The 13,818-nt window shown below is 61.6% G+C and overlaps 1 protein-coding gene across 2 annotated transcripts in view; it reads right to left on the reverse strand.

Annotated features, from left to right (window-relative positions):
- Positions 1–13,818, reverse strand: part of GRID1 (glutamate ionotropic receptor delta type subunit 1) — a 640,626-nt gene that overhangs the window by 439,081 nt on the left and 187,727 nt on the right. For both annotated transcript variants that reach the window (XM_077895250.1, XM_077895251.1), the window contains exon 4: positions 11,923–12,128. In XM_077895250.1, the coding sequence (XP_077751376.1) occupies positions 11,923–12,128 (206 nt within the window). The remainder of the gene's footprint in view (positions 1–11,922; positions 12,129–13,818) is intronic.

Consider the following 13,818-nt stretch of genomic DNA (forward strand, 5'->3'; position numbering starts at 1 on the left):
TGAGGACAGCGGGCTGCAGGCTGAGGCCTGAACCCCGGGAAGGCAGAGGGAAGAGGGCCGTGCGGCGGCTCAGCCCTCCCAGGAGGGCCCAGCAACAGCCAGGCGGCCCCCCCGCCACACACCTTTGTGGAGCGTGGAGCTCTATAGGCTGAGCGCCGGCTCTGCAGGAAGCGGCCAGGGCCGGGCTCACCCCAAGAACACGCCAAGGGACGCCTGGTGCAGGGCCCACGTACAGAGGCCGCCCCCTCGGGCCCACAGGGAGAGAGGTGAGGGCCTGCCCCAGAGCAGCCCTTCCCAGGCCCCATTCCTTGGCTACCTGGAGCCTGGCACCTACGACCTGTCAGCCCCTTAGGCTTCCCACATCCCTGAGCCACTCCCCGGAGAGCCAGAGGATGGCCAGAGGACACTCTGGCCCGGTCCCCTCACAGGCCTCGCCGCTGCCCGCTCACAGGCCTGCCCATTAGAGACACCAAGTCCCAAGTCCCGCCGCGGCCCGTGGGGTCTTGTGGGCTCTGACCTGGGGCCCCTCCGCATGGGCTTTCCACCACTGTCCCCGGGCTCACCCCAGCCTGCCACGCTCACCCACCTGCAGGGCCCTTGCACGTGCTGCTCCACCTGCTGCTGCCGCTCTGTAGCCGCTCCAGCCTGACGGGTCCCATCAGGCCTCCCCGTCCCTCCACGAGCACCAGGCAGCAGCATCCCTGACCCCACATCCCAAGCGCCGTCCCCACCATCCTCTCTTCTTACCTTGCTTGGTCTTTCTTCGTGGGGCTCATCGCCACCTGTTACTCCAAGTTTATTCATTTCTTTATTTAGTGACCGCCCCTGCCTTGGCTGGAATGTCAGCTCCTGGACGTCAGGGACCTGGCCCGGCTCAGCCCCACTATGCCCGGTGCCGACAAGAGAGCCCGAGCCGCGTCAGCTCCTTGATCAGCGTTTGATCCACGTGAAGATGCACACGGAGACCCGGAGAGGCCGGTCTGCAGGGGCCGCATGGCAGGCAAGCCCACAGGCGTCCACTGCCCAGGCGGTGGGCTCACCTCCCACTCCTCTAAACCACGTCTCCCTCCTCGCAGGAAGGACCCAGCCGCATGCTTCCCGGTGCTCAGATAGGGCCGTGCAGGGAGGGCTCGCCGACACACCACGGGCAGGAGCAGGGACCCCAGGAACAGCCCCGTGGCCCTTCCCGCACCCAGGGACTCCCCACGGCCCCCCGGAGGTCGGGGACGAGCGCAGCTCCAACCAAAACCCACAATGACCCTCCGGCTACAGAGCTGCCCTCCACGGGCTCAGACCCTGACCTTCCCGCATCTACACGGGACGAAGCCAAGGCGGGTTCAAGGGATCGAGGGTGTGCTCCGGGATCCAGGAGGGAGCGGGAACTCTCCAGAGCACGGAGCACGACTGCGGGGCTTGCTAAGGCCTGGCCAAGGAGAGCGGGGCTCGCTGCAAGCCTCTCAGTCCTGCTGCAGGCAGAGCTGCCAACGGGGCACATAAGATTTGTTCTAATTAGTTGCCAACAGGGGATCCCTGGGTGGCTCAGCAGTTTAGCACCTGTTTCCGGCCCAGGCCGTGACCCCAGGGTCCCGGGATCGAGTCCCACGTCGGACTCCCTGCATGGAGCCCACTTCTCCCTCTGCCTGTGTTTCTGCCTCTCTCTGTGTGTCTCTCATGAATAAATAAAATATTTTTAAAAATATATTTTCCTGCCTGGATGGCACGGGCATTCAGATCTGCAACTTGGTTGCACCCGGCTGGCAAGCCAAAGAGAGGCTCTTAGCCAATTTTACCCATCCCACAATTGGCTTCAAAAGCCCCAAGTTGCAGAGGACCCATGGGAGGCCCACGCAGTTACCTGCACTCGACGGGCCACGTGACTCCTGCAGAGCCGCAGGCCCTGGCTCTCTGCCCCCTCCGCCACGCTGGCCAGGCTGGGTGCTCCCCACTGGGCATCCGGTGGTCGCTCATGGCTCTGCCCCAGCATGAGGTTTCCCTCCAGTTAAGGGTGGCAGCTCTTTGGGAGCAGAAGCTGGGTCCTTGCAAGGGGTCCTGGGAAGGGGCCTGTCCATGTGTCTTGTTGGGGGCTGGCCCCCCGACAGGCTGTTAGAGGAGCGCTTCTCACCCCAAAGTAAGTCTGTGGCCAGAGAGCGCCAGCAGCTCCCCCCCAGGAGCCCAGCAGCCCACAGCCCCGAGGAGCCACTGGCCGCTGTGCCCGCCTAGACGGGCAGCCGAGAGCCCAGACGGGAGGTGGCCGGAGCAGGACGTGCCCGGCCTGTGGCACTGGGGGCCTCTCCTCCCTGTCCCTCCCCGCTCTGCCCCGCATGACTCCAGCGCCTCTCCGGCTGAGCACTGGGCAGAGAGGCCAGGCCTGATCCCAGCACCAGCGCTGAGGGCCCTGAGCACCTGTCACCTTTGTTGGCCCCACCTGCCAGCAGGTGCCCCGCACCGGGTTCTCCTCACCTGGCTCCAGAAGCTATGGTTTCCCATGGAGAACGCACGAGGCGCCCTCCTGCCAGACTGGCCCTAGTGAGGCCCCCCAGCCTGTAACAGGTGCACCCTTGGGGCGCGGGTCCCAGCAACCACCCTCCCATGGGGTGACGCTCTCCCATGCAGGGTGCAGCCCTGCAGCGGGCCTCCTCAGGCTTTAGCTCATTCCCATGGCAAGCCTCCGGGAACGGATTACCTCCCCTTCTATACAGTTAGGACCAGGAACCAGGCCCCAATGGCGGCTCCACAGAGAGCAGGGCCTGACGGTGCCCCAGCCTCCGGGGGCGGCCCCCTCTGCCGCCAGCAGCCCTCACCCCCAGGAAGCAGCACGGGCCCCCAGCCAAGCAGCTAATGTTCAGATTTCCTCTGCAAGGAAGGGGATGAGCCGGCATGGGGAGGAGGAGGGAGGGAGATGGCCCAGCCCGTCCCCTGCGACTGAGGTCAAAGCGTTGCGTCGGCCACGGTAGGAACCAAGCTATGCCCTCTGCCCTGCGCCTCCGGGCTCCGGGCTCCGCGGCTGCACCTGGAGTGCGTGCACCTTCCCCCACCTCCCACGCCCACCCGGTTCCCGCCCCTCATCCTTCACATGGGACTGCCACAGCCGCGTCTTCCCCCCAGTTGCACGGACCACAGCCCCGTCCCCACTTCCCCCATAACACGGCTCATGGACGCAGACCCTGGGGACACGTAACACCCTGGGGAGGGAGACGCCACAGCAAACAGCCAAGAAATGAGCATCAGACACACCTGTTACCAGGCCATCAACCGTGCCCGCTTCCCCCCTTGGTCAATCGACCCAGCAACAGGTCACCACGAGAATCCCTAATGTCAACCACGAAACATTTCAAAATTCAGAACGTCAGCCTTGCCTGCAGTCAAGATTTCCGTTTTCCTCAATGCTCTCCGCGCCCCGTATCCTTAAATTTCCTAAGACGTACCTGCCTCCCTGTCTCCATGGCTGCCGGCCCTATGGAGGAGGAACAAGGAGAGACCTGCGCCCCAGAAGATTCCCCGTGCTTAAATCTTAGAGAAGCCTGTGGGGGTCAAGTGGCATTTTAAGTGCACCGTACGGATGGGGAACCCAAACTCAGAAAGCTGCATGAGGAGGACACGGGTCCTGAACCACTCTACCTGGAACCCTGCCCCATGGACCACACCGCAGAAGGGTTAAGTAAATGCGCTCAGACTCCCTGGTGACCTTGGAGTCTCACGGAAGCTGCTCTTCTGGTTACCAAGGGGCAGGTACAGGCAGCCTGCCCACCCCATCCTGCCCTCTGCAGGTGTGTTGGCAGAGATAGGACCAGAGGGTCCAGGGGGTGTCCCACGTTCCCGAGATGCTCCCGCAAAGGTGCCCGGTCCACCTTCCCCCATCCCACCTGCTCCTTAATGGTAATGTTCACAGACTCCACCCTTTGTCATGTTCTAGGAGGAAAATGAGCTTCCCTTGATCTGTCAAGGACAACAAGCCTCCCCTCCTCCCCACAGCATGCGGTGGAACAGAGCTGGGCTGTGAGTCAAGCAGCTCTGAACTGACGTCCCAGCTCTGTCACTAGATCTGGGGGCGTGAATAGGTCCCCAAACCCCCAGGTTCCAACGTTCTGTAACAGCCCTTCCTTCCTAGGCCTGTTGAGATTAGGGGAGCCGCTGAGGCCACACAGGCAAGCTTGACAAATAAAGGCCCGTTCCAGCTCCCCCTCAGGCCCGCATGCCCCCCCTCATCCCTTTCACCCCAAGGTTGAGCCAGGTTGAAACACAGTAGGAGACAGGAGGTGCAGGGCCCCCACCACCCAGAGCCGCGGGACCCCTGCTTGCTCCTGGGAGGCTCACCTGCACACTGGGACACGGTTGGCAGATTATAGAAGGGCCCCAACGCACCATCCTCCAGTGTACCCGCTGCCTCTGCAATGTGACCTTGCACTTCCCCCACCAGAAGTTTCCCAGGAGGCTCCCTCCCCACCCCTTAAATCTGGGCTGACCTCTTGGCTTGCTTCAGCCAAGAGATGTTCAGAAGTAACAAGGCACCAGGTCTGAACCCCCCCCCCCAGGCCTCCAGTGGCCGAGAGCACTTGCATTTGCTCTCTTGGAACTTTGCTGCTGTCACATGAGTAGGTGTGGGCTAGCGTGTGTGATGATGAGGGACCCGTGGCCTGGTCACCCTGTCACCCTGACTTACAGCCAGCCCACTGCCCTCCTAACCAGCCAGCTCCTGCTGAAGGGCCGGCTGAGCGCAGATGCATGAGCAAGCCCAGACAAGATTAGTTGTGTGTGACCCAGGTCTGCAGACGGCGAGCCTACTGAGTAACAACAAAGGCTTACTGCTTCGCGACCCCTAGTTTCGGGGCGGTTTGTTAGCCCGCACCAGCTAACCAATGCAGAGGCCTTCGCTCCTCCAAGCTAACTGGCCATGTGGGCACAGGTGTCAGGTGACCAAGGCCGAGTTCTTGGCGGCACGGAGCCAAGGCCCCACTCGGGAGCGTGCAGAGGACGACAACAGATGCGGGCTGCATGGCACAGAGAGCGTCTGTGAGATGAATCCAGGCAACCAGGACAACCTCGCCTCCCCTCTGCCTCTCAGAGGCAGCGGCTCAGCCTCCCTCTGGCCTCCTGCAGCCCTGGGGAGACTCTGCTGCTGCTCCCTGCTGGGCTCCCCACCCGGCCCTTCAGTCAACAAGTGGGCTGACTCACCCCCTCAGGGCAGGCCCCCAAGCCGAAGATCCTCAGGGATCCAGGAGCAGAAAGGGTAACGGAGTCATTCCACAGCTACAGGCTATTTCCCTTTGTAAACGCTGATTTCTCACGCCTGCCCGCTCCCCAGCCAAAGCGGCTACCCGCTAACAAGCCGCAAAGACCCTTTGCTGGCTATTTAACGGCCCACGAAGGGTGGAAAGAACACCGGGTGTCCCCAGGCCCACGGGTGAGGTTCGTGATCTCACACTTTGACCCCAGGAAGGAGCAGACCATCCTCCCAGGCAGCCAAGGAAGGCCTGAGCACCAGGAATGGGGTGGCGTGATTCAAGGTGCAGCTCAACACAGAAACAGCACTCAACCAGAAAACAAACACCAGAAGACCCGGCCACAGTCAAGCATTTTTCCCTTGATGAGGGCTTGTGAGCACCTTTGAAATATTAAAAACCAAGCATTAAATTCTTTCAAAACACTAGCTTGCTCAGGTGCTCCTGCTTGGCCAGAGCATCAAGAATGTGTTTGGTCTGCCCGCTGGGCAATCAGGCTTCTAGACAAGGTTTGCATGCAGCAGAGGTCGGAGCGCCTGGGATTCCAGCCTTCGTCCATCATCCACGGGCTACGAAAAGGTGATAATAAAGATGAACCAGCTCCTGCCCTCACACGTTCCTAGGTCCCATGGGGAGGGAAGTAGGAAGAGTTCCAGCACAAGTAGCGGGCACCTCGAGGGCCCTGGGATGGCGGGGGCATGGAGGGCATGCCCGGAATGCAGCAGGTCCCACAGGGAGGGGCCCACAATGGCTTCCCCAGCATGCAAGGGAAGGGGGGGTTTGCAAGGACTATGGGGAGGGAGGGCAGAGAAGGGAGGGGACAGTGGCCACGGAGAGTCTCCGTTCCCTTCCCCATCTCAGCCAAGCCCCAAGCTGCGGTTGCCTTGAGCATCCCTGAGCTCCAAACCCACCAGAACAAACTCATCACCATAATATCTCCTCCTCGTGAGCTCACTTCTAAGAATTTCGAAGGGGAAAAAATGAATTTCTCAGACTCATAGCACTTTTGCTGAAGTACTAAGGTTTTAAAATCTGTAAACAGTAGGATATAATTAAATGCAAATGCAGGGCCACATTTAAAAATCAATCTTCTGTAATTAATTAGTAATTTAAAATATTCTGGTAAATGATACTTAAATGGCAGAGAATCATCCTAGCTCTGAGTGATAAAGTCGCCTGCTGAAGATGCGCCATGTTGGAGTAAGAAATATTTGCATGTATCATGTGGGACAACAGAACACGGAGATTACCTAATTTTCCTTTGCTATAAACGTATTTAAAAAAACACAGTCTTTAGACTCAAATTGCAGGAGCAAAGTCACTCACTGCAGCGAGGTCTGAGAAGCAATTGATTCGAAGCCAGGAGCTAACCCAGGTTGTGCCTCTAGTAAGGATTAAAGTGGCTTCCGGCCACACTCCTTGCCCGGGAAGCCAGCGTGGGTGGGGGCAAGGAGGGAGATGGGGAGCAGCCTTCCACCTCTGTCCCTTTTTTCCACCCGTTCCTCGCAATCTGGATGACAGGCTGCTCCCCTCCCGATGTCTTCGCCCATCCTTTTGCCACAATAGATCACTGATCACTGTCTAGCTGCAGAGGTAACAGCCACCTGCTGCGCCATCACTCGCCAACTGCTGTGCCTTTTCCAACGTTGCAAGGCCTTCCCAGACTGCTCTGCCTCCAGTAACGCCTTCATCCGGTACGTGTGTGCGTGCATATGTGTGTGCAGGCCTGCACAGGCCAGGGTGGGGTGGAGTCTCTGTTAGGCTGTGCTCATCTGGGGGTCTGCTTGTACCAGCCATGTGGCTAGTTAGCGGTATGACTGTGCCAACCTGTGTCCGCGTGCATGTACGTGCGTGTATGTGCACATGCGTGTCCAGCCTCCCATGCTGGCTTGCACTGCTGCTGACGGTCAGTCGTCCCCCAAGACACCTACTCTTCTGCACACTGCTCTCCCCTACCCTGTACCAAAGCTGGGCCTGGGAATGTCCCCCCACGGAAGCAGCCACTCCCGTTTGCTGACCCGCCCACGCCGCAGGCAGGGTTCTTAAGCAAATGCAAGCCTTCCCAAGAGCACAAGGTTAACGACCAAAGCCTCTGCTGACAGGCTGGCCAAGGACTTGAAGACAAGCTGAAAAGGCAACCGAGGCACACACACCAGAAGACCTAGCTTTGAGCCCTTCCTATGGGAGGTGAGAAACATAAAATATCCTTGCATTTATTCCCTCAGCAGCCTCATGCTGCTCTTGGAAGATACAAAGGCGGACGCCACCCAGTCCCTGTCCACGAGGGGCTCGCTTTCTTGTAGGGCGGAGAGGCTGCCCAGGATCTGCGGGCCGCCCAGGGCTGGACGGTGCCCAGGCTGCAGGCCCCGGCAGGCTGCTCCGTCTGCCGCAAGAACTAGGAGCAAGGAGAGGCCAGTGGTCTCCAGACAGCACATCAATGTTTCAAATAGTCCAAGTTTTCTACTCTTTCCAGCAAAACAAAAGAGACAGGGAGGGAAAGGAGAAGAAACACAAAGGAAAGAGGAAGGCCTACGTCCAACTAGTGACAGGGGCACAGAAATGACAACTGAGTCCTGGGGCACCCCCACCATGCCCAGAGGAGGACTCAGCGGACGAGAGACCTGGGGCGCGCCCTCGCAGTCACCCACTGGGAATGCCCGTGGGACGATGGGGGTGGTGTGTTGCCACAATATGTGACGTCAAGTAAGGTCCCCAGGGGGAGACGCCACCTCTGTGTCCCCACCCCGTACTTGATATGGTTCCTGGTCTGCAGTAGGCACCCAGTCTGTACTAAACAGGTGAGTGTTTAGGTGGGTGGATGGGTGGCTGAAGGACAGATCGATGGGCGGATGCGTGGATGGACACATGCACAGATGGATGGAATACCCTCCAGGAAGATGAGACAAAGCCCAGAGCCAAAACTGCACGTGCACTGGAGGTCTCTCCATCACATCTGGCCTGAAGAAGACAGACCAGTACAATACCCTAACCCCCTGGCACTGGGGCCGCAGTTGGAGGGTGTACTGCAGGCACCCCAAAGGGGCCCCAAGAACAAACTGGTCCTGAGGTTCAGGTTCTCCCCGCTGGATTAGGGACCCCCTCCTGCTGATGCCCCAGCCTCTCCCTACCCAGTACACCCAGCACTGCAACCGCCTGACTCAGGGGTCCCTGAATACATGGGGCTCTCCAGACCCCTGCCCTCAGCCCCCACCTTGGCTATAGGGTTGATGAAGGGTCATTCCTGTAGACCCAGCCCCAGTGTCGCCCACTCCAGGAAGCATCGCTAACCCCTGGCCAGAGGGCGTCGCCCCATCCTTGGCCCAGAGGCCCCGCTTAGCCGTCCATGGTCTAGAGGCAAACCAAGGCCCAGCTGAGGATAGAAGGGGCCCAACTCCCTTCCCAGTTGGGGTGATTAAAAGGTGCCACCTACCCTCAGCAGCACCCAAGGGCATTGCACGGGGGGCTCCAGGTCCAGCACCAGGAGCCCAGGGTGCTGTCCATGCTGAGCCAGTCTCCCCAAGGGGAGCCTTTTAAAGATAATGCACTCACGAGGTGCTTGTTTAGACGATGAAGAAAAGCTCTCGGGTCAGGACCTGTGGATTCAGTGGAAGGTAAGGGGGTCTTGAGGTGGGGCTGTTGTCTGAGCCCACGCGTCGCCCACCCCAAGCCTCAGCCACTACCGAGGCCAGGCTCCCCGGGGCCCCCAGCTGGGACAGCCCCTCGCAAAGTAAGGGGACCACAGAGAGGCTGCAGCGGGGGCCTGCACCCCAGCCTGGACAGAGGAGCAGCTCCCAGCACAGCCTGGCACCTCCCGGGCAGCCAAGTCCGTGTCAGACGCAAGGTGCACTGACGATGGTGAAGCGCCAGCCTTCCCAACAGACTCACCCGTGACAAAATGTAGGAAGATCCAAGCAGCACCGTCTTGGTCCCTCCTCCCACAGCCGGGCCAGGGGTCTGGGGGCCAAGGGGACAAGGGGGCCGGGGGCAGGGGGTCAGGGGCCAGGGGAAGGTACAGCAGGAGGACCGCACTCCCCGCCCCACCGTAGCTCACGCACACGCGTCCTGAGTGGGGACAAAGCCACCTGTCCCCAACATCGTGGGGCCCTGAGGCCATTTACTGGCCCATAACAGTGTTTTGAGTTTCATAAAATTGAGGACATGTCATGGCAGCAGATCAGCTCCGTGTCCTTGTCACAGCCAAGGAGAGGTCGGTGCGTCAGCTGGAAAAGCCCAAGCAGTGCTGCCAGGCAGTGAGTGAAGGCTTTGTGCTGGGACGGCCTGGCCGGGTCCCTCCCAGGGACCTTCTGGGCCAACCAGCCACACGGGCCCCACTCCTCTTGGAGTCCAGTGTCCTTCCCCTATGCGCTCAGTATACACACTTGAACTTGTACCAGAGGGCCCTGCCAAGCAAGGACCGAGACTCTTCAGGCACAAGCACCCGGGGGCCCTGCCAAGGACCGAGACTCTTTGGGCACAAGCACCCGGGGTCCCTGTGAAGGACCAAGACTCTTCAGGCACAAGCACCCGGGGGCCCTGCCAAGGACCGAGACTCTTCGGGCACAAGCACCTGGGGGCCCTGGGAAGGACCAAGACCCTTCAGGCACAAGCACCCGGGGGCCCTACCAAGGACTGAGACTCTTCAGGCACAAGCACCCAGGGGCCCCTACCAAGGACTGAATCTCTTTGGGCACAAGCACTTAAGGGCCCTGCCAAGGACCAAGACCTTTCAGGCACAAGCACCCGGGGGCCCTGCCAAGGACCAAGACTCTTTGGGCACAAGCACCCAGGGGCCCCTACCAAGGACTGAGACTCTTTGGGCACAAGCACTTAAGGGCCCTGCCAAGGACCGAGACTCTTTGGGCACAAGCACCTGGGGCCCCTGCCAAGGACCAAGACTCTTCAGGCACAAGCACCTGGGGCCCCTGCCAAGGACCAAGACTCTTCCAGCACAAGCACCCGGGGCCCCTGCTAAGGACCAAGACTCTTCCAGCACAAGCACCCGGGGCCCCTGCTAAGGACCAAGACTCTTCCGGCACAAGCACCCGGGGCCCCTGGGAAGGACCAAGACTCTTCAGGCACAAGCACCCGGGGTCCCTGCCAGACCTGGGATGGAGGCAGCTCCACGTGCTCCCCATGGGGCAACACAGCCACACTGTTCCCGGCGCCATCCTCACAGCGACAGGGCAGCAGGGACCCCAGGGAGGCAGGGACCCCACAGTGGGTCACATCCGGCTTGGACACCGCTTGACCCCCTGGTGGCTACTTGCCTGACCTGAGGCAACATTTCCCCTCCTCCACCTCAGCTGCCTCATTTGCAGAGCATGAGAATCAGGGCGAGCGCACCAGGCACCAGAACCGCGGTGGGCGCGCAGGAAACAGAGCCTCCCCTCCCCGCCCCAGGACCCTGACCAGCTGTAGCTGAAGGCAACAAAGCCTGCGCGCCACCACCCCGCCCCCCGCCCACCGTCTCCGGCCCCCACTCCCAGGGCGTCTTTGTCACCCTGACATTAAGAGGAGCCGCTCGTGAGGCACCGCGAGCCCTGCATCCCTTTGCAAACACAGTCGTTGGGGGCCGTGGGGAGACCAAACCCGCAACAGGCCACAGCCTGGCCAGGCGTTTCCAATGCTGCAGGAGTTTGCATAGCGAACCACCTGTAAATAGCATCCTCAGGCCAGTCCAGCCTCCGCGTCAAGTCCCTGCAGGGCCTAGAGACCGAGCAAGGGCTGGGGTCGTGCTGGAGGGACAACGGATGTGATGAGAGAGGACCCGCGTTTCCTGAGAAGCCCCAAGTGCTTGCCCAGGGCTCTGGTCTCCTCCACCCCTACTTGACAGACCGGGGCCGCTGGCCAATGGCACCAAGTTAAGCATCCGAATCTCAAGCTCTCCAGCAGCGGGCCTCGTGCTGGCTCCCGATGCATGAGGCAGCGTTTTGAGTGACGATTAATTAGAGGGGGAAGCAGAATAAGCAACCAAAGGACATCAAGTAGAATCAGTATATCCCAGGCATGCCATGCACCCCAGCCCATCCGCCCCACAGCCGACCCGGGCCAGAGAGGGACCTGCCAGCGCCAGCTCATCACCCTCCTGCCGTCAGACCCGCGGGCTGGCCCCGTGAGCCAGCTCCCAGAGCGCCGCCGGCCGTCTCTTCTCCAAGTTACGGGAGCGCCCGTTACACTGCGGGGCCCTGTCTTCCTTGGAAGGCCCTGACTTCTAACAAAGGGATTAAATAAATAAATAAATAAATAAATAAATAAATAAATAAATCCATCCCTCATCAGCTCAGGTACCAAAAACACAAGCCCGCGCACCAAGTATCATCCGGTGACGTGCGACCAACACCTCCTCCAGGGGCTGACAAATACCCAGCAGGGCTGCCCACCTCTGCGGGAAGCCGGGGGTTTACTGTAGCCCTAGAGGCCCACACCCGCTAACGAAGAGGGGAAATTAAAACAACAACGATGCAAACAGCCGCCTGAGTTTTGCCTCCAGAATCTCTGGCAGGGACTGAGCTCTCCGAGTCCAGGTCGGCCTGGGGTCACCTGCTAGGAGCAGGCAGGGGCCAGGCTGTGCTGGGGATCTGACTCTGTGCAGCCTGCGCCGCTGCCCCAGCACCTGGGAGTCCCCACGTCCGCCTTGGCCACGGGCCGCCGGCCACCACGGTGCCGGGCAGATGCGCCTGCAGCCCCGCGCCCTGCCACCTACCTCGTTGATGAAGGAGTGGGCCCCCTGCGGGCTGAGCAGCAGGATGGCGCGGCGCAGCGTGTCCCGGTAGCGGTTCAGTTCCTCCGTCTTCATGGTGGTGAAGAGGCTGGTGAACACGTGGCTAATGTTCTTGTCCACCTTTTGTAAGGACACGTCCAGGCCCAGCCGCGAGGCCTGATCCAGAAAGCCTTGGAGCCCACGGATATCTGAGCAGGAAGGGGAGGAAAGAATGACCTTTGAGCAGGAAGGTTCTAACCCCGATGCGCCACCCCGGCCCCCCGGATACAGACCACGGCCAGAGGCCGGGGCGCACGCGTGCCTCGGGGGCCACCCCACGGAGGCTGGACGACAGGGGTGGCTCTCTCGGGCCCGTGTCCAGCCCCGGGTAAGGGGCTCCCACCGCGAGGGGCGTGCTGTGCCCGAGAGCCCTTTATGATGACCTCCCCGTCCGTCCCGCTGGTCCCACCCAACGGGAGTAGAGGCCCGACAGCTGTGTCCTGGGGGCCACGTGCGGTGGCAGCCCCGGCCCCCTGCACCTGCTCTGTGTGCTCGGCTCCAGCGCTTTGACCCTCGGCCGCCAGCTAAGACCCGCCGCCCACCCGGCTGTGGCCGCCCCAGCCTCGGCCCTGCTCCAAGCCAGTGGCTGAACATCCCGCCCTCGCCCTCCGGTCCTGAGGCTCGGGACCCCAGCCTGTTCCAGGACCTGATGTCCCCGCATGGCTCTGCCCAAATCCAACCCGAACTTCACATCCTGACGGGTCCACGGGGCACCTGGGAGCCAGGCTGCCCTCTCCTCTGTGGCTGCCGAGAGGCAGGGGAGGAGGCCAGGGCCGGAAGGGAGCCAGTTACTAGGGCCCGGCCCCGTCACGTACACGAGCCCCAGGGCCCAAATCTCCTCTGCCCCCTGCATGGGCCACCTCTGTCCTCCACAGAAAGACCCCTCAACTGGAGCCAACTCTGGGGCCAGCAGGACGCCCGGTCCTGATGGCGTCACGGAGCCTCTGCGCAGCTGCGGATCCTGCCTCCCCGGCTCCGATGAGCCAAAGAGCCCCGCTCCTGCCCCAGCCGACGTGAGCTGCGTTTCTGTCCCCTGCAGCCCCGAGTCCTGACCCCGAGGCCACTTTTCCAAAGCCTGGGCTGTTCTGTCGTGGCTCGTGTGTGCTGCGGCCCCGAGGGCAAGCCCACACCTGAGCAGCCCCCCCAAAGGACACCCTGGGCCCGCCCGGGTCACCCGCGCAGCTCTCTCCCAGCACCTGCGGTGCCCGTGGGCCACCCCAGGCTCGCCCGGGCCCATCCAGTCGCCCAAAATCAAATGCACAGTAGGGAACAGCACCCGCCCACCCCGACTGCCTTCCCCAGCCCAGCCTGCTCCCCGACTCTCACTCCGGGCCCCCGCACCACCGCTGCAGCACATCCTCGGTGCCCGTCTTGCCAGGACGAACCCCCAGCGGTAAGCCTCGTCCCGATGGCACGGGTGTAACCAGGGCGGCCCGGAACACCCAACACGGCGCCGGGGAGGAGACCGAGAGCATGGCAGTCGTGACCGGGTGCCAGGCTCCCTCCCTCCCACCCGGACAGGCCCTGAGCACCGCAGTGCCTCAGTTTGCTCACCTGTAAACCGGGGCCAGAACTCCGTGACTCCCGCTTTCACGAGACTAAGGAGAACCAGGATTCCTGAAGGGCCCACCTGCTTGGGTCTGGGGCCAGGACGCAGGAGGCACTGCCAAGTGCCCGGGGGCTCACGCACCTCCCTAGGGACAGCAACGGCATCCCTGACACCCAGGCCTGGGGCAGCTGGACTCAAGTGCAGCCCTGACCTTGGCCAGCTGCACCCATCAGCGGCCTGGCCCCGGAGCCGCTTGCCCGGCAACACGTCGGGGTCTCTGCTGCTCTGCC

Source organism: Canis aureus, chromosome 4, assembly GCF_053574225.1.
Source record: "Canis aureus isolate CA01 chromosome 4, VMU_Caureus_v.1.0, whole genome shotgun sequence".
NCBI lineage: Eukaryota > Metazoa > Chordata > Mammalia > Carnivora > Canidae > Canis > Canis aureus.